The sequence below is a fragment of the Halichoerus grypus genome, chromosome 2 (genome assembly GCF_964656455.1).
Source record: "Halichoerus grypus chromosome 2, mHalGry1.hap1.1, whole genome shotgun sequence".
NCBI lineage: Eukaryota > Metazoa > Chordata > Mammalia > Carnivora > Phocidae > Halichoerus > Halichoerus grypus.
In genome coordinates this window covers 29,864,757-29,880,184 of record NC_135713.1, presented here as the reverse complement: position 1 = coordinate 29,880,184, position 15,428 = coordinate 29,864,757, and the positions used below count along the sequence as shown (strand labels likewise).

The window sequence follows — 15,428 nt, the reverse complement described above, 5'->3', positions numbered from 1 at the left end:
CGACACCTTTCCTGTTTGGTGCTGGAGGGAGGAAATGAATCCGGGGGCTGGGAGCAGAATCGAATGAATCACACGATGTTAAAACATCTTTGCCCACAACAAGGCCATCGCTTTCTGTTCCACAGCTGCCTGGGGAAGGCCAACTGCATGCAAGACACTCCACCGGGCGAGGGAGGGGACCCGCAGGTGAAGCCGGCATGGTGCTTGTCTTGACAAAGCTACAAATCTAATCGAAGGCGTGAGTCAGGCACACCGATCACGTAACGCAGGGAGAAGGGGAGAAATCACAAATGGCTCCTGGCTGGGAGGGCACATGAAGACTTCCCAGAACGGGGGGCAACGGAACCATGTTTTGAAGGGTCACTGCATTTCCCTGGGCAGAGATGAGGGAAATATATTCCAAGGGGGCAGATCAACATGCTGACGGGTTCATACTGGGAAAGTGAAGAGGTGGTCTACAGAATAGCAAATAACCCAGTTTGGCTGGAATACAGGTTGTATATTCTTCAGTGAGAAGACAAGAAAAGTAAGTTGGAGCCATATTGTGACAGACCTTGGATGCTCAGGTTTAGAGTTTGGAAGCCAGCAGGAGCCAGAAAAGAACATTAAATACAAGAGTGACAGGATTAGAACTGCATTTTAGGAAGATTATTCTGGCAGAGAGTATGGTTGACTCAAAACAGGGAGAGAATAGATATCATAGAAATAGCACCTTTTATATTTATTCTCTTAATACCATAGTAAAGAAGGTAGCTAAGGAAATTTTTTTATATTCTAACTGCAAATAACCTCTGTTTGGGTAAGGAGCCATACAGCTGATACATGAGAATCTGTTACTACTACAGTGGCTATATATAATCTTGACATATGATTTTGATTCTTTCTTCTTGGTTTTACATAAAGCCCCGAATGAATGTTGGCTATTTTTATTAAACTCTAAGGCTGATTCTAGATTTTTCATCAATAACATGAACTTTATGACTGATCTAGATACCAAAAGTCATCATCTAACAATATAAACTCCAAATATCTATAATATAAAATTAAGGAAATGAAATTATTTTCAATTCCATTTTCATGGGAGCCGAAACTCAATTATATATTTATGTCAATGTTTTCAATATTTGAGGCTATATCAAGTGTGAAAAAGCTACCATCTCTACCACTACATAAACTCTATAAACCATAATGAATCTAATTAATATGGACTAACTTTGGAGTGCAATTATTACCAAGTGTTTAAGTGGTTTCCTAGGTGCATTTCCGGAAATCATATTATCTCATTTACTTATCACACAAAACCTTTGTGGTAGGTATTACGAGCCTTAAATTTCAGATGGAAATCTAAGGCATAAAGAGATTAAGTACTTTGTCTGGGGTCAGACAGCCATAAACTTTAAAACTAGGATTCAAACCCAGGTCTGTTTATTGGATTCTTGCTACAATTCCTCCAAGTTGAAGGGATGTGTGTAGGTTGTGACCAAAGCCCATCAATTACTTTAAAGGAATGCTTCTTTTTTTCAAATGAATGATGTACTTGTTTAACTACACTAATTAGGAACTCCTAGAATATCAAAGAGATGTTTAAGAAACCAACAGAAACACAAACAATGAATCATGGAACACTACATCAAAAACTAATGATGTAATGTATGGTGATTAACATAACAATAAAAAATTTTAAAAAATAAAAAAAATCGGGAGGGCAAGAGGAGAGAAATGAACACTGGGTATTATATAAGACTGATGAATCACAGACCTGTACCCCTGAAAAAAATACTGTATTATATGTTAATTAATTGAATTTAAATAAAAAAAGAATATATAAAAATCAAAAAAAAAAAAAGAAACCAACAGAAAGAAAGCCTTGAGACTTGAATGATAAGCCTTGACATACGCCACATTGAAGGTCTAGCAAACATCATTTGCCACTAAAGAAGATGGCTAAACGGTGGAGGAATGGAAAATTTCAAGGCCCTGCTGAGTCCTCTGGGTGGTCCCTGACACCCCAAAAGTGTCTTCTATAGGAGACATCTGGAGGGATTCTGGAGCACTCTCCAGCTAGTACCGCTGCTTCTCAATTGCAAACAGCCCTTCAGTCATCATGTACTTTGCAAAAGGCACACTAACCAGCCAGGAGTATGACCGAAAGCAGTACCTGTTCATTGTACGTAGTGTCCTATGACAAGCATGGAGCCTCTGCAAGTAAAGAATGCCAAATCTTGTTGGTAAGTTTCCTCCTGACTGCAGAGCTGGACTCAAGCAGGTTGCAATGATCATGTTCTTATCCATTAGCTGCAGGAACACCCCTGGATTGATGGGAAGCAACAAGGGCTAGGGATTGGACAACCCAGGTTCATATCCTGGCTCTGCCTCCTTCCTCTGCTAAGTCATCTGCTCTTGACTTCCCAGTAGGGTGAGGGTTACAAGATCAAATGAGATCCTTTCTATGAAAGTGCTTTGAGACGAGCGGTGGTTCAACCCAGTGTATCAATTTATTTTTGTTGGGATCAGTCCACACTGTCTTCAGCCCCAACAAAGCAGGCTGTGGTGTCTAAAAACTGATTTTTATATTTTAAGATGCTATCTCACTGAATAAATTATCCTACCATGAATAGTCCTTTTTGTTATGGGACACAAATAGAAGGAGCTTCCAGAAAACTATAGGGAAAATAATTGGAGTTCTAGTTGATGTGTCTTAGGAATTCATTCTCTTTAACCAACTTGATAGTTACTTTACTTTTTAAGAGGGATTAATTTTACTTTGTGTAAAATGGAGCAAATAAGTAGCAACAAATAGCATATATTCATGTAAACATATACATATTTTTGCATCCTATTGCAAACCAATCTAAGTCCATTTGACTGCTTAGTTTCCAGGATCTTTTGTTAAATTATGATTGCTTCCAACACACAAAGATAGATGGCAACTATCTGCTTTTCAACCAGGTTATACACTATAATGAATGCAAATTCTAGGCCAAATTCTGCCACATACACAAATATTCATTGGCAAGAGGTCAAAAAGTTCTCATAAACTTACTCTTTTAACATCCCCCGTCTGTGGGCTTAGGAGCTCCAAAGCATTCCATCAGAAACTGTGACCACATCTGGTCACTTTCTTCCTGTGCATGCGGCCAAACTACATTTCCTGGCCTCCTTACAGTTAGGTTGGGGTCATGGGACCACGTTCCAGCCTGGCACATAAAAATCTCTCACACAAGCTTTCTTTCTCTTTACCTTCCATGACACCTTGGAAGCCCATTTTAAAGATGACAGTATTAGAAGATAGAGGTTACAAAGACAGAATGACTCAGGTTTTCAAGTCATCATTTGAAGGAGAGCAGTCCAGGAGAGCTGCCCAACAAGGAACATTCACTTTGGACTTGGAGTAAGTGAAAAATACATTTTGTGTCAAGCCATTGAGATGTGGAGTTGCTTGTTACAGCAGCAAGCACCTTGCTGAGGCAGATACATCAATACCCTAATGGCAGAATCAGCAAACCAGTTAGGGGAAGCAGGCAAATGAGTCTACTGTTAAGTGAGTGAAATACACGACTGAAGGGGACTTTAGCCTAACTCCAAAGCAGCTTGACTGTTGGGTTCACTGGTTCTTATTCTTTGTCTACACAAAAATAGAGGGACAAGTATGATCTTTCTAGCTACTCACATATTTCACCAATGAAAACATTATTTCTAACATCGTTTATGCTAATTAACAAACCATCTAGCCTGGATTTAAGCTAACATTTATTTTCATGTATTTTCCAAACCGCTTCTGAGAGTGGACTTTATAGTAAAGGTCAAGTGGTAACTAGCCCTGGAGTGTGGATTTCTGGCTAGCACAGAGATAAAGCTCAAAATATTTGACCACTGGTATGGCTCAGTCACTGAGAGATCAAAATATATGTAAACTCTTACGCAGGAGTGGCACCTTCTATGTCAGATTACTTGGAGTGTTAATTAAGTACTCATAGGGTACAGATTAAAGTAATTCACACAGTGACTGTTTATACTGAAGTATTTTACAAATAAATTACAAGCAATATAACAGGCATCTAATTCACAGCCATCATCCATTTTATTTATTTCTCTGCTCACTCTAAGAATTACGAGCAAAGGATCATGGGACCTATTCCTAAGTGTAAAATTAGATCGATAAAATTAGCCATCTGTCCAAGGAAGGCTCTAAACTCAGGTTGTATTTAAGTATTATGTTTCCAATTGCCCAGATGTTACAGAAAAGTGCCTGCTGATACAACTCCTTTTGCACAATGTAAACCATTAACTGGCTAATATAAACTTATTGCACCAAGAAAAATAAATAGCATTAACATTACATTAAATCTGATTCCGGATCTTGGGTGCCCTGTCAGCAAACACAAGTGTTAAGATTTAAATTGCTCAGGATTTGCAGAGTCAGATGAAGAAAGAATCTTCAAGTGTCTTTAGAGGTGAGGAAGAAGGGACTGGAAATGAGATGAAAGCTTCAGGAGGTATATTCTTGGTTGGTGTGGTTGGTTAAAGTAATAGTAATTACTATGATTATTGTTGAATGATAATATCCTATTTTTGTGAAATACTTCAGCTCTTTCAAAGCACTGGTCCGTTTTATTTCCTTTGATTCTTAAAATAAGCTGGTGGGGTTATCTGGGATAAATGGAGGGTTTCACAGCCAGCCAAGGAAATGCAAGAATCATTCATAGGAAAGGAAGAGCCAAAGGAGCCTGGCCTCTAACATCCCATGTCACTGGGAGTGGTTCATGAATTACTCCCACCTACTGATCAGTCAAACCCGAACCATTTCTTAGCTCCCAAGCTTCACGGAGATTTCCACCGACGCCCAGTCACGCATCAGTCTGGCTAATTCCCTTTCAGGAACAGCTGCTCCCCCTCCACCACCACACCCTGCAAAACCTCCCAAGACAATTACCAGGCAAATAGCATCCACCACCTTTGAGGTTACTGTTTCTCCAAGGAATCCATTCAAGCAAGACCACAAACATGGTGGCCGCATTTTCCAAACCAAAAATCGAGGCATGTGGTCAACCAGAGAGTCCTTCTGATTTGCCAATTAATTTATCTGAAAAATTTTATGACTCAGTACAAATTAAATCACATGTAATCAATCATACATTAATATGGAAAAGGAACAGGAAATCATAAGTGTCCGTGTTTCTCGTCGTGCCCGGCACATATTCTTCCAGTCACACATATGCACTCAGTTGTTTTCTTCTGTCCAGATTAAACAATCCCAGTTCCATAAATATTGCCTTCCAGCCTCAGGCTTCTGTGCCTTTTAAATGCTCTGGTGCTCGTCTTGCCTCACTTAATCCTTCTAGCAACCTTAAATGGCAGGTTCTTTCCCATTTTTACGGAGGAGGATACGGAGACCACAGAGCTAACATAACTTGCCTGACATCATCGAGTCACTAGTAAAAAACAGTGTCAGCACTTGAACCCAAATCTGTCAAATACTAAAGTCTGTGCTCTCACCCAAGAAACCAGCCTCGGAGGCTGCAAGAACAGGTGCAGAGTGGGGGGTGGGGGGCGGGAGGGTGGAGTGGGTCTGAGGGAAGTGAGGGCGGGGGGATGGGTTACACACAGCTCCACGTGGCTGCCTGTTAGTGCTACTGCACGCTTTCCCTCCTCTGGGGAGGAAGAGGAGGTCCTGCCCAGAGGAGATGTCGTTCAGCCACCTTCAGAAGACCACAGGCCCCAAATCCAACCTTCGGGAGACCCGCGGAGCCTAAGGTTACAACACTGACCCAGAGCGATGGGTTGTCGCGGCCAATCCCGTGTGGTGCGGACAAAGGAAGGAAGGGGGACCGTGGGTGTCCCACAGGGCATCTGGGGAGAAGGCCCAGAGGAAAGGGAGGCCGACAGGAGCCTCAACTCTCCTTTGTCAGCTCTCAACGTGGGGACTGCAAACCACCTCATCAAGTCACCGGAGGTTCTTGTTAAAAAGGCAGGAGCCTGTGACGCGCTCCAAGAATTCTCATCCGCACGGAAGGTCAGGAATTACCTGCCTGGGTCAGAGGCCTGAGACCCGCTGAGGCCAGACCTGCTCTGAGCCCGCTCCGAACAGTGCATCCTCTGCGGGCAGCTCTTTCACCTGGGTCCCCTGCTCCCCCCCACCCCCAATCCCCTTGCGATTCGGGGGTCTAAGAGGCAAGCGTCTTCCAGCTCATTTCAGGAGGCCGAAGCCACACTCTGGGGTCTTTCTTCAAAATGGGAGCAGAATCAAAGATGGGTTTGGGGGATTCCGCTACAAACGGCCATTTAGGCTCTGCAGTCCCTCTTTACCTTTTTCCTTTTTCTATCCCTGAAATAGCCAGTATACTTCCAGCATCTGCAGTTTGACATGCTGTGGCCAGAGTAAGTGGCAGGGGTCCTAACCAGCTCAAAAGATTTTCTGTTGCAGTCATAACATTCCATCATTCACTGAGTCGACTGGGAGCAGCCAGTGCTGCCGGCCGAGCCCACGGGACCACCCTGTGGAGGCTGAGGGCCCACCGCGGCCCCAGACGCCCGAGTCCCTGTCTTCCAGAAACCTAGCTCTGCGGCACTGGACCACTTATGAGTTAGGCAGATGGACAACTACTCCCAAAAGAATTCTAAGGTTATTAAAGCCCTGGGCTCAGGGTAAGAAACACAAAGCAAAAACAAAAAACACCACTCAGTTCCTTTCTGGCCAAGTCACTCTTCCATGAGAAAGAATTCTGAGGAACAAGTACTGCTCATGTTATAGGACATTTACCCCTGACCTTGACCTCTCTGTCCCTTTACCTCCACAGAGAATCCAAGGAAAGAAAGAGAGGAGAGGGAGGCTTCTTATAGGGATTAGATAGGATGTGGAAACAAAGAGGAGGGTAGGAGGGCTGAGGAGATGGAGGAGTGGAGGAAAGATTTCTGCTACGTTGCTTAGACTGCATGGATGCCAGTAGTTAGGTGCTGGGGATACATATATGGCCCTCATGGGGGGAAATATGTGTGGCCTTTATGAGCTCCAGTGTTCCCCAAGAAGCAAGACAATCTGGATCACATTGTAGTGAAGGACTTTGAGTTGGAAAGGGAGAAGGAGGGACAGACAGAAGAGATGAGCCTCCCCCAAATACATGCTTTGGGAGGGGGACTTGCCTGAGAGCTGTAAGGGAGGGCATAAGCAGTCCCTTGGGCGGCAGGTTGTTCAGGTTGGCGTGCAGGAACCAGAACAGGGAGGCCTCTGACTCGTAGCCAGTGAACCTCACACTAGCAGCAGCAGAAGCTACCTAGAGGCTCCTGGATTCACCCCATCAACGAGCAAGACACATTGCCCACCAGCTAACTCTTCTCCTCCAGACTCTCGTTTTTTTCTTTCTGAGTTTCTCTGGATCTTCCCTGTAGCCCAATTTTTGCAGGTAGGGAAATGCTGAGGGAGCAGAAAGGAAAAGATGAGAGCAGTTTTCCAACCTGAAAGCCAGTGTCTGGAGAAAATTATAAAGTAATGTAAAGCTCTTCCTAAAGATGGTTGTGGGCCCCAGCTCTTCTAGGGAAGACCTTCAGTTCTCAACCCTGACCTGGCCTTGTCTCACTGCCCCTGGGGCCTCAGGCAAACTGGAAAGACAGGAGGAAAGGCAGGGCCCTCGAGCAGTCCTCCAGCCCCTGTCTCTGGGCCAGAGGGTGAATTAACACCATGAGTTACCAGTCTGCCTGTGGGAGCAGGCGTGTGGCTCACTGTGTGCGGATTCCAGCTCATGTGTCTGGATTTCCCTTTCTCACCTTCCTGCTCCACACCAGAAAAATGACAGTCCTTCCCATGCTTCCTGGGGGACTCTGGATAAGGGAGAAGTACCCACTCAGGAGGGCCTGGGTACTAGTTCCGGTTCAGCTTCTGATGTGAAGTTGGACAAGTCCCTTAATCACCCTCAGCCCAGTTGTCGAATGAGGCCTTTTCACTTCCTTCCAGGTCTCTGATTCTAATTTGTAATCTGAAAAGGAATGAAGGTTATGCGATGTTTCCAGGCCAGTAAGGCCCAGGGAGATGATACTGTCCTATGCCCTACCTAGGGTCAGAAGCCCCTTTTCCTGCCTCCAGGTCCTTGGATGGATCCTCTGGCCCCCACAAGACTTAGCACCCAGGAGCTCAACAAGAGAAAAGCAGCAGTTCATGGACGTGTAAGGTTACAGCCCCTGATTCTTGCAGATGAGGTCAGCGGACAATGGGTTCCAGAACTGCATCTCAGTATCGTCCACACTCTGTTATCTTTGAAGGCCTGGGCACGATCCCGTGTACAAATGTTTAACAGGCTCCACACGCACAGCAGCAGGGATAATGCCCTCACCTGGCTCTGTCCCATGGGAGCTCCCCTGTCCGGCCAGGACTCGTCTGCGGGCCTCTGCTCTCAGGACCACCAAGGACTCCCTTCCTGGTCCTGAATATCACAGCCCGAATCCCATTCCATCACTTACTAGTTGTGTGACCTTGGAGGAGGTATTTAATCTCTCTGACCCACAATTTCATCTTCAGTTAAACAGGGGTAATAATAGTATTATTATTCTCACAAAGAATAGCTGGGTTGATTAAATATCAGTATGTGCCAAGTTCTTAGAGCAGTGTAGCAAGCACTTAATTAGAGTTCGTTATTATTATTTAATTTGACTTAAGAGCTATCATTTCTTGTTAGTCTCGGCAAATGCAGAGGTTTCTTTATTAATGCTCAATGGCAGAAGATGAGCTATCTTGGGGCAGAGGGAAAGGTTGCCTATGTTGGACCCAAATTCAACTCATCATTAAAGCTGCTACTTGCTTTTTTCCCCACCAGAGGTAGGTGGGATGGGGAATTTTCAGGTTGATTTTGAATCCAAGACTTCTCCATCTTTTAGGAGCGTTAGGAGACAGACAGGGTCATCCAAAGAAAACAGGACTGTTCAGCACACCTACATGGTGGCCACGCTCCCTTCAAAGTACTGCTCACAAACCAATTCCTATGGAGGAAATGAAGTACAAAGAAACTCCTACATGGATCCTAGCAGGATTTGCTGGTGTCTGGGGAAGATTATAAATTAGCTGGTTGCTGTTCACATCAGAGCCAAGCAGGGCACATTCAGTTTTTAATCTGGACCAATTTTCTGGATCAAAAACCCTTTGCAAGGGATGTAAATGAGCCCAGGAGGAAATTTTCCCCTGAAGTTTATGAAGTAGCTGTCATTTTAATCTGAGCAGCTTTCCAACTTGAAAGCCAGTGTCTGGAGAAAATTATAAAGTAATGAAAAGCTCTTCTAGGCTAAACCTAGTCCAAACACCACTTCTACCTCAAATTTGATGTATTTAATATGCCAAACTATTCAAAACGTAGAGTTTCCACTATCAAAACCCTGTCCATGCTTCAAATAAAACCAGAGGGGCCAAGATGGCATATTCATGGCATGAGTATCAGAATGAGACCCTGGATGAACCAGGTAGAAAATATTTTTAGGAGAGAAGCTACAAAATATAAAAAAGGAAATATGGTGACCCATATGAGTAGTTTTATATACAGTAGGCTTTTGTGCAATGCTTTTAAAAAAATTCTGCTTAAATGGACTGTAATCTATCCTTAAGAGAATATTACATACACTGCTTAAGCTTAAAAACTATAGATACAACTAGGCATCGCTCAAAAATTGTGACTAGATGGTTTTATAATGAATAAACCCACAGAATACAATTGATCATGATGTGCTTAAGGAGAGAAGTTAGAAAGAAGCCCTTCACTGAAATCCTTGAAGATGGGTATATGCGTGCATGTGAGAAACAATTTAATACAACACTGCCTTGGACTACTGCTATCATCTCCAAAATGAATTGAACAGTGGCTATAGAATAGCTCATAATTTAAGTGTGTTGCAGATTACGATAATGACTCTAAATTTCAAGGCAGGTAGCAATAGACACAGCTTGAAGAGTGAGGGTGTCCCTCAGAGCTGAAAGGCAACAAGTCATATTTCCAAATGAAGAGATCCTTGAGCAGTGAAAATATTTAAGCAGCCATATGGGAACCTGCCAAGATTATTTTCTTCGCCCTCTGATAAATTTCCCTGGTTTGTCTCTTTCTTATAGAACTGTGATTTGTGAAGATAAACTGCACTTTCTACAGTTTTGCAGACTGCATTCAAATAAAGTTATATTGCTTTCCATTGTTCAAAGATGTAATTAATCCCATAAGACAACCTCGCTTACAAAGTAAACTAAAAAACAAAAAATCCCCAGAAAAACAGATTTTTCAGCATTCAAAATACGGTCTCAGCAAATTAGAATAAAATTCGTTATTCAGGCAACAACGTTTAGAACTTTATTGTTTAGAATGCTGTAGTTGGAAGCATCTCATAACACAGATGAAATCAAAGTAGACAAAAATACACGAAAACTTTTACCAGTATAATGAGAGGAAATGCAAGTTACTGAGTTTCCAGTTCTCTCCAATTCTTTGTAACAGCCTACACACAATACATCTTTGTTTAAATTGCCCAGCAAAGAAAGACGGGAGTTCAAAATACGGTAAAATTAACCCATGGGGCACTCCTTTCTGAGAAAACGGCCCCAGAGTGGAAAGCATCCTTAAAAACAGAGGCCACATCCCACACAGTGCCAGGTAGGACCAGAGATTGGCACAGGGAACTCCAGGCAACAGACACTTAACACGAAATGGCTGGGCTCTGGACAATATGAATTCAATAAAGATGTTTAGAGACACAGGAGGAGCTATTTGACTTCTCTTGCACAGTTGCAATCCTCTGTAATTGAGACAGCATGATCGCTGTCCCTACTCTCAGCTCTCTGTGCTCAAATACACAGCCCGCCTCCACCTCTACTGTGTCTGGAAAATAGATTATTCTTTCAACAAACAAACATCCCTGGAACCGCCTGAGCCGGGGGGAGGCGGGGGAGGGCGAGGTTCGCGTCTTTTCTCAGCTCTGGGCAGAGATGAACCCAGTTAAACTGCCACCGGTCAGGGGAGAGAGGGGCAGTGCGTTGCCCGCTCTGCGTCCCGGCAGGGACCGGGACCCGGGCGGGGTGTCCCCGGGCGCGCCCCGCGCGTTACCTGGCTTTCGGAGAGCCGCTCTGAGCGCCCCTGCGCTGGGTCCGAGGCTGGAAGCCAGGAGCAAGAGCCGGAGCAAGGCGCCCCGGATTAAATCCATTTCACCGCGGGCGCCTGCAAAGTTTCACCAAGTCCCGGGCGCACAGGGAAAGGGCGTCTCCTGGGGGACGTGGGGGGAGGCGGCCCCCGCGGACCCCCTGACCCGGGTGAGGAGGTGGAGGGCTGAGAGAGCTGGACCAGCAACGACGGAGGAGTCCGAGGAAGCCGGGCAGCCGCCGGGAGGTCGGCGTGCGGGAGTGAAGTCCTCTCGGAACCGCAGGGCTTTTCGGAGGGGGGGGGCGGGGGCGGCGAAGGAAGCCGACGGGGAGGGACCGGCTGGCCGTGGGAGGGAGGGAGGCTCGACCCGCCCGGGGATGGAATTACAATCGAGTGGAAGTGAGAGGGGCAGGCTCGGAGACAATTTACTCTTCGCCCACCTCCGGGGCCGACAGTCCGCCCATCACCCTCTAACGACCCCCGGCTCAGCCCTTCCCTGCTGGTGACCTAGATTGGGGCGCTAGGAGGGGCCGACAGGGCGGGAGTTAGGGGACTGTGAGTCCAGGACCCTGCGCTGTGGTCCTGACCCTGAAATCCTGCGGCGCCTTCCCCTCCCCCGGCTGTACCCTCCTCCCCTCCTGCAGCCGCGCCCCTCTAGGTCACTTCCACCCAGCTTGGGGACTTTTCCCAACACCTCCAAAGGTTGCTCTGGTCTGTCCAGCGCACTTGGAGGGGAGGGAGGGTGTCTGCAGTTTGCAAGTGGGGGAGGATAAGAGGAAGAGGGGGCGGGGCCGGCCGAGTCTAGGGCGCTAAGAAGATAAATGGGATTTAAGGCGCGCAGATGGAGAGCGGAGGCCCCGCCACTCGGTTGGAAACGCGGGGTGGAGATTAGGGCCCAACGCGGGGGAGCGGGGTCCCCTCCCTGCAGAGGAAGGCAACTTGAGACCCTCCAGGGGAAGAGATGAAAGTCCAGGTTAAGCCTGGCGTCGGGGAGACGGACGCGAGCTCAAGCCCCCTGGCGGACAGAGAAGACCAGACCCGGACCCGGCACCCGCCGGCTGAGCTGGGGTTGGGGGCCAGAGCGAGGTCCTGGCCACTGATTCAGGGACCTGGATTCCCGGGTCAGCTCCCTTCTCCTCTGGATTTGCTGCCCTAAGATTCAGTAAAATACGCTTTTTGTCGGGTTTCCTGGTGGCGCTGCTAGAAGGAAGACCCCGGGACTCAAGTCCACTTACACGCTAGCGGGCTGATCTTCAAGCCAGTGAGAAGGGAAAGCAGATACATAAATAAATAAACCAAGAGAGAATAAACCTGGAAGAAAACACAGCCTTGGCCAATTCCTGGGGAAAGATCAAAGGCCCTAGGAAGTGCCCCGCAGAGGGAGCCAGCCCTTGCTGGCTGGGAGGACCTTGCAACTGCCCCACCATGCAGCCCAGCTGAGGCTCCTGGGTGTCCTGGCCCTTCATTGTTAACCTAGGCTTGGGAAAGCAGGAGGCAGCAAGGTTGACCCATATCTCCCCCGCCCCCCAAAGATTTCTCCTCCTCTTCTTAGGAATGAAGTATGCCCTTGCTAGAGGGTTTGTAATGAGCCCAGTCTTGTTTGTTAGCAAAGCCTGAGCATATGGTCCCTTACATGTCGGCGTTCTCAGGTGTGCAACTGCCCATAATAAGTTCAAGTCCACTCCGACTGGAGTATTTGCAAGTCTTAGCTGTGACACCAGACCTTGTCCTTTTACATGGAGTTAGAGTAGAAAAGTTGAACAACCGGTGCTCTTCACTTCCGAGGTGATAACAAGGCCATGTTTGGATGCCAGGCAATGTGACTGCCCTCAGGACTGCTAGTCTCAAACGCAGCAGAATCATATATCCTTGGGACTGTCAGGATGCCCAGAGGTCATCTAGTCCCTACCTCCATTCCACACAGAAACCTGCCTTCAGCACCTTTGGCAGGTCATTCACCTGGGTTTAACCTCCACCTGTGACAGAGAGATCCTACCTCACCACAGGCCTGGAAGATGTTGGATAGCTCTTTTTATGAGAAAGTGATTTTTTTAATGATTTATTTATTTGAGAGAGAGGGAGCACGAGCAGGGGGCAGAGGGAGAGGGAGGGAGAATCTCAAGCAGACTCCCTATAGAGCGCAGAGCCCAAGGCGGGGCTCGATCCCAGGACCCTGAGACCATGACTTGAGCCAAAACCAAGAGTCCACCACTGAAATGACTGAGCCACCCAGGCACCCCATGAGAACGTGACTTTGTATAGCAGACCTAAGGTAGCGCCCAGAACCGAGCGGGTAGTACCATGAAGATACCTTCCATGTTGGTTCTGCTCTTTCCCACTTAAAAATAATTCTCCCTGAGGTAAAAATTGGAAGTAATGATAACCGCTATATGGCTAGCATTTATACTAACACCTATTGTATACCAGACCCTCTCTGAAATGCTTTAGAATCCCAATAACAACCACACCATGTAGGTATTGTTATTGGTATTATTCCCATTTGACAGATGAGGAAACTAAAGCATGAAAAAGTTAAGTAACTTTCTCAAAACTCATGCAGCTCCCAAGAGACAGAGCTTCGACTGAACCCAGGTGGTCTGGTTCCAGAGTCCAGGCTTTTAAGGAGAGGGAGGGACAGCAGACACAGAAGTGGACCAAGAATCACAGGACCTTGGTGTTTAATCTTAGGCTTTGCCCATAGTGTATCCTGGTAAAATGAAGGGGCTGGATGAAATCATCGGTAACTTCCAGGTTCTGCTTTGTGTTTATCATCTGATGACCAGCACCACCCAATCCAAGCCAGTTTTGCTCTGAACGTGCCTTCTAAACGACTTGAACAAACTGTCCACTGCAAATTTTGCAAGCCCGAGTACCATCTTTCTTGCATACCCTTGACCTCTGCCCGTATTACCGCTTCATCCCTGGCCCTGGGCCTCCCTTTGATCTTTTGCAGATGGCCATAGGTGATTGGAAATCTGGCTTGGTTTCTTCAGGGGCCCCTCTTGTTTCTTCCTTGCAGGATTACCTTCAATTATTATATTTTACTTCTGAGCACCTCCAAATGCTCTGGATCCTCAGGCCGTTGAGATAAGGCCTTACTTCCTGAGATCTGCTTGTTACAAATCTGGGGCATCCCTAGGGCATACTGAACTTATTTCCTTTGAGAGTCAAATCACACCCCGCAAGTTTCCCTCTCCTACCAGTTTGACAACCAGTTTATGGCACTTATAAATATGACTAAAGATAAATGGACGCTTGCCTTTCACTTCCTTCCTGCCTTCTGGGAGGAAGGGAACTAGAGAGGGCAAAGAGGCTTTGAATGTTTCATTTTAAAAAATCTGTTCAAATTCACCTGAGGTCTAAACTCAATAAGGTCACCGGCAGAAGAGTGATCTGCCTGCTTTGCTCAATAGCATAGGAGAAGAGTCTGATCTTTGCCCCTTGGAATGGATTTGGAGGGTGTTTAGAGGAAAGTAAAGGCAAAGTTACCAATGACAGAATGTTGAGGAAGTCCCTCCATGAGAGTGCGGAAAAACCAGCAGCCAAGATTTAGCCTTAGATTTAATTTATTTTTTTGGAGAGGTTATATGTACATATAAAATTTGAAAATGTACATATAAAATTTGAAATGTGCATCAGGCAGAGTGTATAGTGACAAATAAGTTTCATCCCACCCCTCCCAGAAGCAACCACTATCATCAGTTTCTTGTGTATCCTTCCAGAGATATTCTATGAACATATAAGCAAATAAATACACATATACTTAACACAAACAGGAGCATCTTGTACATGCTTTTTTTTTTTTCAAATTACAAAATTGTATTTAATATCTGAACACAATTCTATAAAAACAATGCATTCAGAAGGCTAAGGACTTGAAGGAATCATGGAACGGTGATTATAGATTACAAGGATTCTTTGTATGGTGATATACTGATTTTTGAATTTCCATTATATTTATTTATTATTTTTATTTTTAATTTTTTTATTATTATGTTATGTTAATCACCATACATTACATCATTAGCTTTTGATGTAGTGTTCCATGATTCATTGTGTATAACACCCAGTGCTCCATGCAGAACGTGCCCTCCTTAATACCCATCACCAGGCTAACCCATCCCCCCCCCCAGAAACCTCAGTTTGTTTTTCAGAGTCCATAGTCTCTCATGGTTCGTCTCCCCCTCCGATTTCCCCCCTTCATTCTTTGTACGTGCTTTTTAACCTGAAAATCTGCCCAAATCAGCAAATAGAGATCTGCCTCCCTCTTACTGACTGCTGAATAATATTCTGTTGTGTGATGTGCAATTGTTCTTTCTCTGTTGTTTCCTA

General features: G+C 45.6%; 1 protein-coding gene across 3 annotated transcripts in view; it reads right to left on the bottom strand.

The window, feature by feature from the left end:
• EGFLAM (EGF like, fibronectin type III and laminin G domains) overlaps positions 1-11,422 on the bottom strand; it is a 175,177-nt gene extending 163,755 nt beyond the window's left edge. For 2 of the 3 annotated variants that reach the window (XM_036111083.2, XM_036111084.2), the window contains exon 1: positions 11,064-11,415. In XM_036111083.2, coding sequence (XP_035966976.1) covers positions 11,064-11,160 — 97 coding nt within the window. In that variant the 5' untranslated portion in view covers positions 11,161-11,415. Of the gene's footprint in view, positions 1-11,063 lie in introns of all 3 variants that reach the window. The other variant, XM_078066657.1, reaches the window with a different exon arrangement.
• Between the last annotated feature and the right edge of the window lie 4,006 nt (positions 11,423-15,428).